We start from the raw sequence: 17,551 nt of genomic DNA on the forward strand, positions 1-17,551 counted from the left end.
CCAGGGGGCAGGGCTGGCTGGCATGTGGTGCTGGGGGATTGAACGCGGTCCCTGTGCTTTGCTAAGCTTGTTCTAAGTAGGCGCTTTAGACCATTGAGCCATCTCATCAGCCCCATATTATGCTTTTTTTTAATGTATTTATTACAGGGTCTCACTACACAGATTGGGCTCATACTGATCCTCCTGTTTACAGCCTCACAAGCACTGGGATTACAGGCCCACACCACCACACCCAGTCTCAATTGCTGTCTCAGCGCACCTCAGGGGCAGGGCCAGCATGGCTGGAGAATCAAACTCTGGTCCCTGTATCTGCCTAAGCAGGAGCTTTAATCTACTGAGCTATCTGGCCGACCCTTATTATGCTTTTTTTAAAAATTGAATTCCAGATCAAAAAATATCTAAATGTCTGTTGAAAACCTACTTTTATAGTATAATTTCTACTTTTTTTTTTTTTTTTTTTTTGTGGAGCCGGGGATTGAACTCAGGCCCTTGTGCTTGCCAGGCAGGCGCTTATTCTACTGAGCTATCTCCCCAGCCCTGCTACTTTTGTTACTGTATGTATGCTAGATGATATATTTAACATTTCTTATGTGCTTTGCTATGTTGATTAAATTCTCTAGAATGTACATGTCTTTTACAAGCATCATGAATGGATCTTCTTTAAAAGAAACAAAACTAAGTAGCGTATCACTCAATAAATGTTAGGATTCTGTCAGCATCTATAATTTGCTTTTGATGAGTATGGTTTGAAAATTCAATAGCTTTGTATTATATGGCTTATCAATCAAAATGATTAATAAGTAATTTATTTAAAATTCTAAGTAATAAATGCTGTAAAAGCCAGAAAAAATTTTTTCCAACAGTTATTTTTAAAAGAGTCGTTAGAAATTTTTTCTTTTGGATCAAGAAGGAAACAGTGAATATATCAGTTGAATATCAACTGAATATATTGATCGAAAATCATTGTGTAATATAAATAAAGAGAATGTTTCCTAATGTTAAAAATGTAATTATAGAGACTAGGGAGGTGTACAACGATCAAGGTTCCTAAGTAACAAAAAATAATCAGATGAATATAAAATATTCAGCAAAGTGAACAAACAGCATTATTGCAAGTTGATAGTCTGTTTCTACAGAAAAAAAAAACAGATTCTGACTGTCAACAAAGTGGTCTCTGTAGCTTGGCTAGAGAGTGTTCCCCAAAGGCTGACATGCTAAAGGCTCAGCTCCCAGCTTGGCATAGTGCGAGGTGGTAGAGCCTAGGAGAAGTGTCTCCTGGTCATGGGAGTGCAGCGGAAGGGGGAAGGGCAGCCTGCCTTTCCTTCCTCCTCTTCCATCCAGCCTTTTCCCGGCCATGATGAGTGTAGCAGCCGTGTTCCACTACTCGCTCTCTGCTGTGACTTGGGCCCTCTGGGTTCAGCCCAGTAGCAAAATGTAAAACTGGCCATGGCCTGACACCTCTACAACTGTCAGCCCAAATAAATCTTCCCTCTTTTTATTTTACATATTTATCTCTTTATTTTCACTTTTCCTCCCTCTTTAAAATGGCTGTCTTGGGTACACCCTTTCGCGGCTCCGCTGTGGTGGAAGTTTCAAGAGCGCTCCACAGGCAGCCGCTTTCCTCCTCTCGCACAGCCATGTCTACCAGTGAGGATGCTAGTTCACCAGCTGCCTTGCTGCACAGATTCCAGGACAAGGGAAACGGCAATACAGGAATGAGACAGCCGTGAACAGAAGCTAGCTGGAGCTAGGAAAGCCAAGGAGGACCAGGTGCTAACCTTGTTAGCCTGGCAGAATTAGAAGACTGTTTAAGATATATTTTTTTATTTGGTATAGGGTCTCGCTATGTCGTTAGTGCTCATAGTGATCCTGCTGTCTCAGCCTCCCCAGCATAGGGATTATAGGTGTGTGCCACCATCCCGGTGGGCGGCACGCACAACAGGCAGTACTGGGGATCAAACCCCGGTCCTTGCGCTTGCCAGGCAGGCACTCAGACCACCATGCCGACCTATCAAGACACAATGGGATTATGCAGATGCTATGTTTATCAGTTGTTTAATTTATTGATGCTTAAAACTGATGCTGTTAGGAGGTGGGCAGTAGGAGCAGTGGGTCACTGGTGGCAGCTTCGGAGGCTGTGTTCTGCGGGCAGTCTTTCCCCGTGGTCTGCTTCCCAGGCCCACAAAAAGAGCAGCTGTGCTCTGCTACAGTTTCCTACTTTGGAGCCAGCTGACCATGCACTGAACCTTCTGAAGTCAGGAAGAAAATTAAATTTCTCTTTAAAAAAAAAAATTAAAAAGTTTTTAAAAAACAAAACTAGAAGACCAAGATGTAAGATGATTAAATTAACTCTACATTTCTACTAATTATTGAAAGAATATTTCAAAAGTTAAAATACACTATAATCATTGCTAGACAATTCTTCATGCTAGAAAAACATGAAGAATTGTCATTTTTGGCTCTTTTTGAGATTTTTTATTTTTATTTTTTTTTTGGCGGAACCGGGGATTGAACTCAGGCCCTTGCGCTTGCCAGGGAAGCACTTATTCCACTGAGCCATCTCCCCAGCCCCCAGAATTGTCATTTTTTAAAGAAATATTTATTAAGCTCCTTGTATGAATTAGGTAGTTTGGTACTATGATCCATCAAATCTAAGATTCCCTGAATTTTAAATACATTTTAAAATATAATTTACCGCTAAAAGTAAAGAAAAACAAAATGCTAACAATTAAATTTGGATATACGGTATTTCCATATCTTAGAATATGATTATAGAATGATTATATGATTATAGAATTTTTGAAGTTAAATAATTATTTAAATATAAGTCACTGGCTGGGCATGGTGGCACATGCCTGTAATCCCATGGGAGACTGAGGCAAGAGGATAGCTGTGAGTTTGAGGCCATCCTGGGATACCTAGTGAGTTAGGACCAGCCTGAACTAGGTAGTGAGACCTTGTCTCAACAAAACATTCATACATAAGTAAATGAATTCACATAATATAAAATTATTCAAAAGTATACCAGTCAGTAATGATTAGAGTGCTCACAATTTGTACAACAACTTCCTGACCTTGTCATCACCAAAAGCCACCTTAGACTGGTTGGTGCTCAGGCCCCACTGGCTCTCACCCCTACCCCAGCATCTCTGGACTTGCTTCTTTGCTTTCATATAATAGAATCATATAACCATCTGTTCCTTAGCGTGTTTTCAAGATTGACCCATGTTTAGGGCCAGCCAGATAGCTCAGCAGACTAAAGCACCTGCCTAGGCGGAGCACATTGGCAGGGGTTCAATCCTCAGGGTGCTGTGCCGGCCCCGCCCCCTGGGGGGTGCGCTGAGACAGTGATTGAGACTGGGCCTGGTGGCATGCGCCTGTGATCCCAGCACTTAGGAGGCTGAAAACAGGAGAATCTACGAGTCCAGTCTATGTAGTGAGACCCTGTAGACCCTGTACTAAAATACAAAAAAAAAAAAAAATTAAAAATAAATAAAACATTGATCCATGTTTAATTTATACTAGTTTTTCATTCCTTTTTATGGCCCCAAAAATTCCATTATATGAGTGTACCATAATTTTTATATTTATCAGTTGGATATTGGGGTTGCTTTTACCTTTGGGCCATTATGAATAATGCTACTATGAAGATTCATGTGTAAGCTTTGAGTGAACATGTATTTTTGTTTTTTGTGAATATAAATCCAGGAATGCAATTGACTAGATCTTGTGTGTGATCATTTGAAAAGCTGTCAAACCTGTTCCAATAGTGACTACACAATTTTATAATGTGATTATAAAATATGATTTTATAATCACCAGCATATAATGATTTCAGTTTCTCTGCATTCTTACTAAAGTTCACTACTAGTAGCTTACTGTTTGTCTTTCATTATAGCCATCCTAAGGAGTGTATCTCCTTGTGGTTTTCATTTAGATTTCTCTATTTAATAATTTTGAGCACTTTTATGTGTTTATTGGCCATTGGTACATCCTCTTTGGAAAAACATTCGCTCAAAGCATTGACCATTTTTAAATTGTATTGCTTTGTCTTTTTTATTGATGATTGAGTGACTGGATGCTCAACCACCGAGCTAAGTCCCAGCTCTTTTCACTTTTAATTTGACACAAAGTCCAAGTTGCCCAGGTGGATTTTAAATTTGGGATCCTCCTATCTCAGCCTCCCTCAATGCTTAGATTAGTTTTTAATTTTGATGACTACCTGTTTACCTAGGTTTCCTTGTGCTTGTTTATGTTTTTGATGTCACATCTAAGAAAGGATGCCTATTTCAAGTGTCATGCAGATCAATTTCTTCGTTTCCTTCTAAGTTTTATAGCTCTGATTTTCATACTTAGGTGTTTGAACCGTTTTGTCTATGGTATGGACAGATGGTTCACCTTCATTATTTGCATGTGGATATCCTGTTGTCCTTACATCATTTGTTTTGGGTTTTAAAAAGCTTTTCCTTTTAATGATCTGAGTTAGTAACAAACAAATATACAAAACTGTTTTTCATACATTATATGAAATACTTCCATACACTGTATTATGGGCCAATTGAAAACTCTGGACTACAACTACAAGTTTCTTTGAATCCTTAATTTGAATTACTGTTACTTATAAATAAAAGTGATTTGCAAAAGTATGTATTTGTGAACACAGATGCGAAGGGTTGTGCATACAAGTTAATGCAAAATCAATAGTGTACACTGTACATTTGTGCAGTTGTGTGTCAAGTTAACTGACACAAATGCAGTTTTTCTGGGATATTTATTCTATTTGAGAAGCTTTTTTGTGAAACACCCGAAAATATAGTTTAAAACAAAAAATTTTGCAAGGGCCTGAGTTCAATCCCTGGTTCCACACACACACACACACACAAAAAAAAAAAAAAAAACAACCCCCAAAAAACCCTTGTATTCTAAAAATACAATCAAATATCAATTTACACATGTGAAGCAACTTCTAGGGAAGTTGCTTCAATAACCCTGCTGCTATACTGGCTTTATGGGTGTATCTTCAGAGCCACAAGCTGTAGCATAGCAGGTTTTTAAAAAATACAGTATGTATATTTAGGAGAAAATCACAGTTTAAAAATGTAAAGCTTTAAAAAATAGTAATGAATGAGTTCACCTCTATATTTTTGTCTATAAATTTAAATTCAGAATGTTAAAAGTAATCTAATAATGTCTAAACCATTTTTAAATGATTTTTCATGCTACCAGTGTTTCCTATTTGATGATACAACAGAAAATGGGCAGTTTCTAGTTCAACTTACTGTGATAATTCATAAATTGTTAACATATTTATGATTTCATTAGAGAATCAAGTAAGTAGAAATTGGGTCATCATGAAAATAAGGAGGACCCATTCTCCAGCCACTCATTTGAACTAATAAGCATGAACACAGAATTACTTTTTACATTAAATTATTTCCAGATCTCTATAGGTAAGAAAACCCAATCTTTAAAATATTTTCTTGGTTGTGGCAACATGTGCTTTACCTTTTTAATTCTATCTACATCCTCAAAGTACTTCTGTATTATAAATTTCAAGCCCCTGGCAAGAATGGAAATGCTAATCAGCCAGGTATTTATTTACCTTCGTATGGTTGTCATAGTATAGTCCCACTTTCTCTCAGGCCCAAGGTTGCGGATTGTCCTGCTCTCTGTGGAACATAGTTGTGTTCCTAACGTGAACACAACTGTAAGAAGTTTGAGAGCAATGGCAGCTCAAAAGGAAAAGCATTATTTTCTATGTGAAATGGGATTAAAGTCACATCTTTGTTTTCCATCAGGCTTTTTCTTGAAGAAAATGTGGCTATAACTTCAAACCTCTACTTTAAGATGTTACCTAAATACAAGGTGGCTTTCATAAACAGATTTTTCTTTTTCTTTTCTTTTTTTAAAATTTGTACCAGGGATCAAACTCAGGACCTTGTGCTTGCCAGCTGAGCTATCTCCTTGGCAAAATATTTAAACCTGAATCAGTGATTAAGGAAAGTAAGCTGGGTATGATATAAAAATGCCTACAGACAACAGTACAACAAAGGAGATGTAGTTCCCCATTCTGTAATTTGGAAATAAAGAAACCATTTCTGTCTAGAGTCAATACTGTCAGAAAAAATATAGCTGCTTTCTACTCTTCCCCGCTTGGGAGCTAGGATTCTCCTACTGCTGTATTCTCTGTGCCTCTCAAGTGACTTAGGCAAAAGTCAATCTAATAGGTTACTTTTGTTTCCAAAATAAGTTTTTAAAAACTTTAAGAAATGGGACATTTAATCCTTTAAAAAACTTCAATTGTTGAGTACCTTGTCTAATGGCAAATACAAGTATTACAGATTATTGCTTTTAATAAGATGACTATTATAAATGAGTATGTGAGCTTAACTCAAATCCTGTCTTATCCAATGTTACAATGTTTTATTTGAAAATCAAGTAAAGTGTTACCTTCAATTCCTTGTCAGTTTACTAAAGTTTTAAGGATGAGAATTTGGCTTAACTGAAACGAAGACAATAGAAATATCCATGTAAGCATATCTTATTTGGGCACTGAGCAGTAACACTGTTTTCTTGATAGGACTTAAAACACTAAATGATAGTAAAATAAAGCTATGATGATTAAAATTTTTAGAATTAAAAAAAAGCGGATAGTTTAGAATTAACTAGTAAATCCTTTTTACAAACAAAGAAGGCATCCTATTGGTGAACACAAATAAAACACAAGGTCATGTTCAACCTCAGACATTCACTGTCTGTGCTTAACTACTGGAACTGCAATAGCTATCCATCTTAGGAAAACTACAATAGCAAGTATACAAGTTGCAATGGCTCCAAAAGCCTACATCATTTTTTATTAAAGCAAAACTATTATTTCCTTTACTTTCCAGTGGTCTTGGAATTCTTGTTGAAATCTGTTGCCCATTCATGTGTAACTTCTCCCTGGTATGCAGTCCTATCTCACTGGCGTTATCTGTTGGCGTCTGCATTGCACTGTTTACTTTACTTCAGCACTGTAATATATTTTGAAATCAGGATTGTGAATCCTACAATTTTGTGTCTTTACAAGAGTGTTTTGGCTACTTGGGGTCCTTTGAACTTCCACATGAATTAGAACGAACTTATGTTTTCTGGAAAAGGGCAGAAAATTTCAGTAGATATTTCATTAACTCTGTCTCTAGGGGAAGTGTGCCATCTTAATAATATTGTCTTCCAAACCATAGAAAGATACAACTTTTTCACTTATTCCTATTTTCTTGTTACTTTCAATAATATTTTGTGATTTTCAGAAAATATATAAGTCTTGCCTTTCTTTGGTTAAGTGTATTCCTAGCTATATTAACTTTTGAGATGCTATTGTAAATGGAATAGTTTAATTTTATTTTCAGATCATTCATGTCTTTTTTGTTGTTGTTGTTGTTATTATTGAGGTAGAATATCACTATGTAGTTCAGGCAGGCTTTAAACTCACTCTGTAACCCAGGCTGGCCTCAAACTCATGGTGATCTTCCTGCCTCAGCCTACCAAGTACTTGGATTACAGACTCAAACCTCCACACCCAGCTTCCACTCATAGTTTCTTTTGGACTTATAGCATAGATTAAAGAATTATATTTTGTGGTACATGCCTATATATGAGAGAGATCCTCTGTATTTATAAAATGAGGGGAAGGTGAATTGATTGCTGAAGGTGTTCCCTGAATGCCTTCATGTTCAAAATGCCTCTCTTCTCAGTTATGTGAGTGTGGTGCTGAGGGCAGAATCCAGGGATGGTGTACTGCCGAGTTACATCCCCATTACTCCTCTTCTTGTTTTATTTTGTTTTGTTTTGAGACAGGATCTCACTCACCTGCCAGGCTGATAGATCTAACTTGTCCTCTTTCCTCAGTCTTCCGAGTTGCTGGGATTGCTGATGTACATTCCTACATCCATCTGCTGAGTCCTTTTTCAGATCAAAATTGTCAATGGCTGTGTCTTTCCTCTCAGTATTGTTCTCTTTGCCCATAATGAGCCATTTTCTCAACCAATACTCTGCTGTAGGAATTTCCTTCAAACAAACGTTCTGTATTTTGTGCACTGTCTTTTGACCTTAGTTTCACTTTTCCTCTCAACTAAATCAAATACTTTTAGACATTAAGCATCTTTGCTCAAAAAGCAAAAGGTTGCTGTGGCCTATAATCCAGCCCTTTGGGAGGCTGAGGCAGGAGGATGGCAAGTTTGAGCCTACACTGAGCAAGTTAATGATTTAGCAAGATTCTGTATTGAAAGAAAGCAAGGAAGGACAGGAAGAAGGGAGGCCATGAGGAAGAGAGGTTGGGAGAAAGGGGCAAGCCAGCCAAGAGAAAGGACTGGGGAAAGAGCTCAGTGGAAGGCCATAGATCCAATGCCCAATACTTGTGTCAGCAGGAGTTTTGTGACACATTAGCATCTGACATCTCAACAGAAACTGTATATGACACACCAGCCAGTTACATCTGCTATTTTGTTGTGCCAGTTTTTCTCTTTTGCAATGCTGTGGACCCAGGACCACACATTAGGCAAGCAAGTACTCAACCACCGAGCTATAGCTCTGCCTCAGATCTTCTTTCCTTCCTTCTGGTGCTTTCTCCACCTCAGCTACATGCTGGGTATATGACAAGCACTCCTTCTGCATGTGTCACAAAGCTGCATCTACTTGCAGGTATTTTCCTGTTTAGAGAGCCTTTTCTTTCCTTTTATATTTTTACAGGCACTGTTATTTCATCGAAAACATGAGTTGCAGTATTTAATCTAATGACATACATTTACTTCAGTAACACGATACTTAACTCTAGCTGTCTGTTTTGGTGTTTTTTTGGTAAATAACTTCATCTTAGGTCCCACCATAATGTTTTTTTAGGCACTTTAAGAAGTATTTACTCGGCACTGGTAGCTCCGGTGCTGTACAAACCCTGATTGAAATGACACACACGAGTACCTGGCACATAGAGCGTGCAGAAACGGCTGCACCACGAGCCCTTCAGTCAGTCAGGACACGCGTTCTTTCAAGTGGTTTCAAAGTTTACTGCAGGAAGTGTGTACTGCTCCTTTGCGCTGACGCTGATCACCATAGAGGACATGGTCCTTACACAACAGCTGACTGTAAAACTTTATTTAGAGGTTTTTGATTGACAGTAGGGAATCTTCAGATTTTCCTAAAAACTAGGTGCACACTCACTGCCTCGCCTGTGCCCCAAAGCCTTGCCCTCTGCTGTGCTTCCAGGTGTCGGGCTGAGGCTTTCACCACCAGGGCTGAACACAACTGAGTCATTCTTGGCTCCTCCCATCTAACATTAGCTATCAAAGAGCACAACCCATTTGTCTCTAGAGATTTCTATTTCTTTTCTTCATTTTATCTCTAACCTGGTTCAGACACCTGCCACAGATTGCTTTGTTGTTCCACTATTCGTTTTTTTTCTAAATCATGTTTTGTAGAACCTACAAATAAAAAAAAAAAAAAAAAAAAAACTAAACTAAACTAGCAATTCCCATATGTAAAAGACTTTAGTGCTTCTCTTCTGTACAAAGTATGACCAAGAATACAGTCTCTGAATTTGGAGAATTTCATTTCAATCATTAATGAATTGTGGTGGTTTTCTTCCCCATTTATCCTCCTGTCCTAGACTGGAGACACTCACGGGTCTTAGTTAAGAGAGTATGAAGAATTAACTGAGGTGATTCTTATAAAGCCTTAACATGGGGGCTGACTATAGTTCATTATTACTAAACACTAACTGCTGTTATCCAAGACGATGTTGGGAATAATTATTAGCATTTGCATCACAGGAAGAACCTTTTCTGGGCTGTGGGCAGTTCTTCTGCTTTTTGCTTTTGCAGTACTGGGAATTGTGCTCAGAATCTTTATATTGGGCTATATTCCTATTCCTTTTCTAATTTTTATTTTGAGACTGGGTCTCACTAGTTCATTCACTGTCTCAAACCTGAGATCCTCCTGTCTCAGCCACCCTGAGTGCTGGGATTATAGGAGTGAACCACTATGCCCAGCTTATATTGGATAGTTGCAAAATGAAGATAAGTTTGAAATTTTAAGATACCATGGTTAGCCTTTTTGTTTACTAGACTAAATAATATTAGGCAGGAAGATCATGAGTTCAGGGTCAGCCTGGGCTACATAGCAAAACTCTAAGAAAAAAAGATATTATTACTCTGGTTTCACTACTCAGTTTATATGTTTTTATTTGCAAATGTCTGAGAAAATTTGGGCTTCTTCACTTCCATGCAGGAGCAAATACAAAAGGCTTTGGCCAAAACTGGTGGTCTGTTTCCCTTTGGGCAAGAATTTAAAACACTGAATTTCAGTCAAAAGTTAATGCTTTATAAGGCAAATTTGCTGGGCAAGTTTTCCTGTTACTTAATAGGAACGTTTAACTGAAGACTGACTGGATAGGTTTCATCATCTGTCTGGTGTGCTGTTCTGTATTATATGCTGAAACACACACACACACTGTATGGTGTAAATTACTGTCTGTGAAAGGGAAACACAAATTGTAATTGCAAATTATCTCTTTTGTTTCTCAAAGGTTACAGACACAATGTCCTTAATTATACAGTAGTGTCAGAAAGCTTTAAAATGTACAACAGACATTAAGGCTTTATGGGAACAGTATTTTGAGAAAAGTATTTTAGGGAGACGAAAAATTTCAGACATAGTTATGGTTGCACAATAATATGAATGTAATTAATGGCACTGGATTGTACATGTGAAATTGTTGAAATACTAAATTACATGAGATATGTATGTATGTATGTAAATCACTTTTAAAGGGTCAATAATGAACTACAGATTTGGGAAGACTATCCAAATTGATTGCTGCTGTTTAGCAACAGAGCTAATTTTGGCCTGAAAGAAGTGTTTAGGCTTACACATGAAGGAGGTACTTACAATATTACATCTTTTATTCCAGTGCTGCCTATGATATTTCAAATGAGTGTAATAATTACACATCCATATCTTTTCCTACCACTGTTCTATTTCCTGAATTCTGTTGTTAGCATAGCCAGTCATCCTTTTGTATATGTTGCCATTTTACAAAGGAAAGCGCAGAGCTGATGCCTTGACCAAGGTCACACAGCTATAGTGGACATAGGTCTACCCTGAGTCCTACCACGATTCCTATGAATCATCCTTCATTTTTATTTAATGAGCATCAACTATTTGCTAGGCCCTGGGAATATAATAATAAACATACAAAGTCCGAGTCCATTCTCAAAGAGTTTATAATCTAATAAAAGATACACAGTCCCTGCAGTTACCACACCGGTGATCTGACCATGTGGTGGGGTAAATATAATAGACTGTAAGAACCCTTCTGTGGGACTATTTGAAGTTATACATAGTATTCCAAAACATTTAATGTCTAGTTGAGTTTATAGTTCTATAACTGCATGAGTAAAGCCTGAGTTTTTACCAACTGGAAACTTGCTAATTATAAATGTTTAATTTTATAGTCAAAAGCCAGCCACTTAAAGATAGTACATATATGGTTTGGGTTGAAATTTAGCTCTGGAAAGACCTTGTTTTACCTCAACAGCCTTTGTACCTATCCTTCTATTGAAGTCCAGCACTTACAAGTTCCTGGTGCATAAAAGATACTGAATAAATCAATACATGAGTAAAGTCCCCTAAAATTAAGCCCTTCCCAACTTAATAGTTGGGAAGTTCAGTCTGACCAGATCAGTCTGTTCCTAAACCATCACATAACCTACATATGGATTCCCTGTGTTTCTCTGACCTGACTGCTGTTGCTGTTACAGTACTTAGCTTGGACTTTATACTTTACCAACCAATGAACATGAACATATTCTCAAAAAAAGGTACACTTAATTTTGCTCTGCACCATTTTGTCTTTAAACTTTGACATCTATAAGTCTAATGTAAGCTAAACTAATGGCCATTAATTCTTTTATCCTTATTTTCAGGTAAAGAAGATACCCCTTCGTTACTTGGTCTCTGTGGGTCACTAACATCAGTGGCAAGCTACAAATCTCTAACAAGCCTAAAATCAAATGACTATCTTCCAAGTCCAACAACAGAGATAACAAGTCCAGGCCTAACTCCATCCTGAAAAACTGGAAAAGCCAGAAGTTTCAATAGTGGAAATGTTTAATTTATTTAAGTTTGACTGCAGGGGAGATATTTCAAATTTTACACAGCATTGTTCTGGTACATGTGTGGAATCCTATTGCTTAGGGAATTCAGTACTCGATGTAAACTTATAAGGAAAGAACATAGTAGTCCTGCCATTTGTCACTTTAAAAAACTTGTATTTCTCATTGAGGTTTTAAATTGTATAGGCTTTTAAAACTTTCAGAGATTCTCCAAATTAAAAGTTCACTGCAAATTGTACAATATTATTCAACTGATTTTTTTTGATATGTTTATTCCAGAAACTTAAGCTACTGCTTTTTCCTTCTTTGATGATTTGATATTCCTAAAGAAGGCAACTACTTAATTTTACTTTTATTTATTTCCTAAATTCTAATGTTCAGATGCTGTACTTCCATATCAGGAAAGGTTCTGAGTTGTGATTCCACAGTGGCACTTTGCTTTCCTTAAACCCACGGCCTTGTGCATGCAAGGCAAGCACCCGACCACTGAGCTCGGCTTCCAGAAGCTCAGTAGTTCTTTAGCTCTTATTACTTCGTACCAACATTCCACTTAACATTTTATAAATTTTGTAGGAATGTGCCTTTTTAGGCAGTTACTTATTTGTAAGGTGATAGGGAAAGTATTTTATATATGTGTCTTTGTTTTCTCAAGATTTTCTTTAATCAATTTTAAAATGATTAGCAATGCCTGAAAAGTTAGCAACATTTCCAAATAGAGAATAATGAACGTTGAAAGGGGGTTATATCAGAAAGATTTCAAGTTCAGTGAAGAATTGGTGAAGCTGTTGAACAAAATGTCTAGGGAACAACTATACCTAACAACAAACATCTGATCAACAGTGCTGACTTTTCTCCCTTGTGTGCAACAGTGAATCATGACGTGTGTTTTACAGCCTCTATCACTATGCCATGAAGTCATTTAAAAACTGATGTTAATGTTTAAAAATCCCTACATTTCTTCAGGTAGTTTTTTTTTTTTTATAATCCATATCGTAAATCTTTTTGCAATTTTTGAAACTTACATTTGTCCCTAAAAATTCCACCATATTGAAAATGAAAATAAATGAAGTATATTTTCTATAGTAGTATGAAGAAAATATGGTTAGTTGTGCCAAAGAAATTTTATATGTTATTTATATGATGAGGCCACAATACTTACTGGGAACTTCATATGGTATTTTTGTTTATTAATAAAACACTGCATTCAAATATAGTGGCTTTGACATACATGAAGAATGTTCCTTCTAAAACAGTTTTTTGTAAGAGCTGAATTTAGCACATTCATTCTTTGTTTTAGAAATGTAGGTGTGATGATTCTCTCCAGTAGAGATTAGTCTCATAACCCAGAATATAAAATTGGAAGGACAGTCTTACACGAGACAGTCCAATGTCATTTAGTGACAAAGGAGGACTGACAGCCCTTATCTTAGCTATGCCACAGCATTCTCAGAACTTTTAAAGGCTTTAACACTTGTACAAATGTAATATTCCTGAGAAATGGCACCTTTAATTTTAATATATTCTCAGTTCTGTATACCATATTAAGAATGAGGTACCCAAAGCAGTTTTTAATCGCTGTGAGAGGTGGAAGGAAGCTATCAAATGAAGATGGTAGAAACCCTGGGAGGATGGAATGAGAAAATGGATAAAGAAGGGAACTTGGGGAATTTTAGGCTGGCCTTGAGCACGACTGCTGCTTTACCAAAATCTCTGAGGACATTAAAATGATTTATCACCCGTGATCGTTACTCAGCTGATATTCCCTTCAGTAACTAAACAAAACTGTCACGTTTCCATACATTTTTATGATGTATAAGGAAATTCAAGATTACTACCCCGTAGTTTTTCAAATTTATCTAATGGAAACAGTACCTTGTGCTTCTTAATGTGCTGCTAAGCGCAGTTAAACATGACATCTCAAGATCAGGACTTTGTCTCCTTTCTTGGAGATCCCACTATAAAATACAGCTGCTGTTGTGAACTTCAGATTTCTACACAGTTCATTTCACACTAGTTTTAAGTAGTTCGTAAATGTTTGCATGAAGAAACAATGTATGTCTCAATCTTTAATTTTAGGTGGTAGTTTTTATGTTTACAACCCCTCAAAAGAATGCTGAAAATGTCGGTATTTCCATGTGTACTTTGTTGCCTTGATGTACTATACTTGTTGCATGTATATTAAAGATTTTGTACCAAGTAATGGTCTTTTTTCTTTGACCAAAAGTTACCTGATTGAAACTGTACAATGAACTTTCATTTTAACTCATGTGGTAAATGTTCACATCTAAGAAAGTAACAGAAAGCTTTAGATAAATCCTTATTTCAACTTGAATGTTCTTTATTTTTACAAATACATTAATGTACTACACAACATTCCAGTCAAGGACAGCCAGTATGACAGTGGTCTCATCAAATTGGTCTTAGCACTTTTCATTATTCTCCTCTCTCCTTACACAAAAATTGACTTCAAATGAAACAAGAGGAACATACTAGGTTATTGATTATCAAAGCAAAGTAAGATTGGATTTCTTAGTGTTGATGTTGAAGTAAACAGTGATCAGATCAGAAAACACTCGCCAATGGTCAAATAGAAGACACTGCTAAAAGTACTGCTGCTTAAAAAAACCCAATGTTACACATAATCAAAGGATGAACTAGCTACCTATACCTATATCTAAACAGAAGCCACTATTTAGAAAACTGTTTTCCTGATGGTGCTAAGTTGAATGCTCCATCTCTCTCCCTTTTGCCACTCTTCTTGCTCATAAGAGGGTTTAAAAACCATTTGACTATCATTACCTATAGTTTCCCTCCCGTTGGACATGATCTCCTAGGAATAAGCCTTCTGCCTTAGCTACTGTTCTCTTTGTTGAGAAAAAATGCTCCACATCCAAAGTGAAGGGAAGAAAGGTCTTGTTAGCTCATAGTTTGTAGATGTCAATAATAATTGGCTGACTTCAAGGCAGGGTGGTGCATGGCTGGAGGCAACATGGTGGAAGACAGCAAAAGCAACTAGGGAGAAGAGACAAGCCTTCTGTCCCTTACATTGTATGCAGGCTGCCCGCCTATGGCAGGTATAGCACTCACGCCCACCATCCCAGCTTTGGACCATTAATCACAAACTGAATTCAGCTACCTCTGAAAAGCCTGCCCCATGCATTCATGAGGGTTTCGAAGGGAACATCTAGACACAAACTATAACACCTTCCTAGCAACTTGCAGGCACTCTCAATTGAGAAGGGCTAAATGTAAAAAAAATAAAAAATAAAAATAAAAAAATATGTAACCATTCACCAGCAATACTTTGTATGAAAAGATCTCAATGAAAAGGGGACATTGGGGCTAGGGAGATGGCTCAGTGGAATAAGCGCTTCCCTGGCAAGCGCAAGGGCCTGAGTTCAACCCCTGGTTTTGCCAAAAAAAAGGGGGGTGATTTTTTAAAAAGTGTTGAACTATTCTAATTTTAATACATGCGATAGTAAAGAAAAGATTCATATGGGAATTTCTGTTGTTTCTTCATGAGAATGTTTTGTATTCTGAACAACTTTGAAGACAGTGATAATGTATTAACTATTCTCTTTTTTGTTACAGAATTTTATTTTTTCATAAAATTCTTGAAAGGCTTGTAGGCAACGCTCTTCCCCACAAAGATAAAATTTTCATATTCCTGCATTATGATTGAACTTTGACAAATTCTGGCTGACCATTAGAGCCACCATGCTCCATTTATTTTGGACTGTTAACCCCAACCAGTATAAAAGCAACAATTAGTTCTCCTTGAAGACTTCCCTCCTATCTCAAACTCTATCTACTTTGCTTCATACCACCTTTTTTATCTATTGCCAAGAAGTTCAATTTGTGCTTCCCTAAACCTTTATGAAAGTACTCCTTGCTCCAGGCCTAGTGAACATTTTTCCAAACTGCCTCAACCCTTGTTGCTGGTGACTACAGAAACTTGCCTGGGTATCTGGCCCTTTCTTCTGGCTAGCATCCTTAATAGCTCAATAACCCCTTTTATTTCAGACCCCCTGGTTTACATTCCCCAGTGCTTTATTAACATGTTTGTGGTGATGCTGATAAAACAAACCTACTGCAACCTCAGTCCTATAAAACTATGGCACAAATTATACACTATTAATATTTAATAAACTACTGCTGATTTTTTTTTGGCCATACCATATTTATTATTTTAGGGTGTATTTCTATCTACCAACATTTTACCAAAAACTACCTATTAGGCCAGCAGCAGGTTCACACGTTGCATTTCCTCTGTCTCTTGCCTGACGTTCTTTCTCACTCTTGCTTGACTGCTCTGGCTAGGACTTCCAGAATTACGCTCAAATGGTACCGTTAGCATTCTTGTCTTTTTCTACATCTTAGAACACTTTCAGCTTCTCGTAGGAAAGTTTTTAAAAGAAAATGAGCAAGGTACTTCAAAACCCTAATCCTTGGCCTCAAGGATGACAGTCTGAGGTTGAGGATACAGTTGCTGGGCAGGTGTCCTTGCAGAAGTATTTTTTGTGTGAAACATTGTGATTCTGAATTTTTTTTTACATTATTTTTTAAAGAATACAAAATAATGACAGAAGAAAAAATATCAGAAACAATACAAGATTTCACTGAACAAAGCAATAGGAATTCAACAGGGGTTCCTGCATTACATGAAGCTCTCTTTAAATTAAGTGTTCAGATTATCAGAAGTTTTCGTGACAGTTACTAGTCAATAGTGTATGCAAACCATTCTTATAACCTCAGCTTTCTTTTGTCAAGCTCATTTTGATTGACAATTTTCACACGTTCTAAAGAGGTGACAAATGCAAGCTAGTGCTAATTATAGATATAAAAAAGCAAGAAAACCAAGTCAGTTTTTATTTGAATCATTTTTATTGTATGTTTTGAATTATATTTAGTATTTCAGGGAAGGGTCTACAGGGTGTTCAGGATCTCACTACTATATTGGACTCGTCACCTGTTTACAGCCTCCCAAGAGCTGGGATTACAGGACACCACGCCCAGTCTCAATTACTGTCTCAGCAGGCCCCTGGGGTGGGGCCCACGTGGCAGGCCCAGGGATTTGAGCCTCTCGCCCCTGAGCCTGCTTGCAGGTGCTTTAATCTGCCGAGCTATTTGGCTGGCCTACGTTTTGAATTATAAATTATCTTAAAATTTATGCTTTGTGAGAAGCCTTTGTTAGTTTCTATTGATAGATAAAATGTCCATATTTGGCTAACTGAACATACCACATTACTCAAGTGTCAGCAGCCTCCTGTGAACCTCAGGGCTCTCAAAAAGAAAAAGGTTTGCTTTCTTTTTCTGACCAAGCCAACATACCCTTAGCCTTAGCATCTTTTTAAGCTAATACAAGGGACAAGAAGACACTGTATCTTAGTGATTACGGCACAGTC

At 37.2% G+C, this 17,551-nt stretch overlaps 1 protein-coding gene across 1 annotated transcript in view; it reads left to right on the forward strand.

The window, feature by feature from the left end:
- Rundc3b (RUN domain containing 3B) overlaps positions 1 to 14,384 on the forward strand; it is a gene marked incomplete at its 5' end in the record, with an annotated part of 188,377 nt that extends 173,993 nt beyond the window's left edge. The window contains one exon of the mRNA XM_004647763.2: positions 11,958 to 14,384. Within this exon, the coding sequence (XP_004647820.1) occupies positions 11,958 to 12,103 (146 nt within the window). The remainder of the gene's footprint in view (positions 1 to 11,957) is intronic.
- Between the last annotated feature and the right edge of the window lie 3,167 nt (positions 14,385 to 17,551).

Source organism: Octodon degus, unplaced genomic scaffold, assembly GCF_000260255.1.
Source record: "Octodon degus isolate 3935 unplaced genomic scaffold, OctDeg1.0 scaffold00323, whole genome shotgun sequence".
NCBI classification, from domain to species: Eukaryota; Metazoa; Chordata; class Mammalia; order Rodentia; family Octodontidae; genus Octodon; species Octodon degus.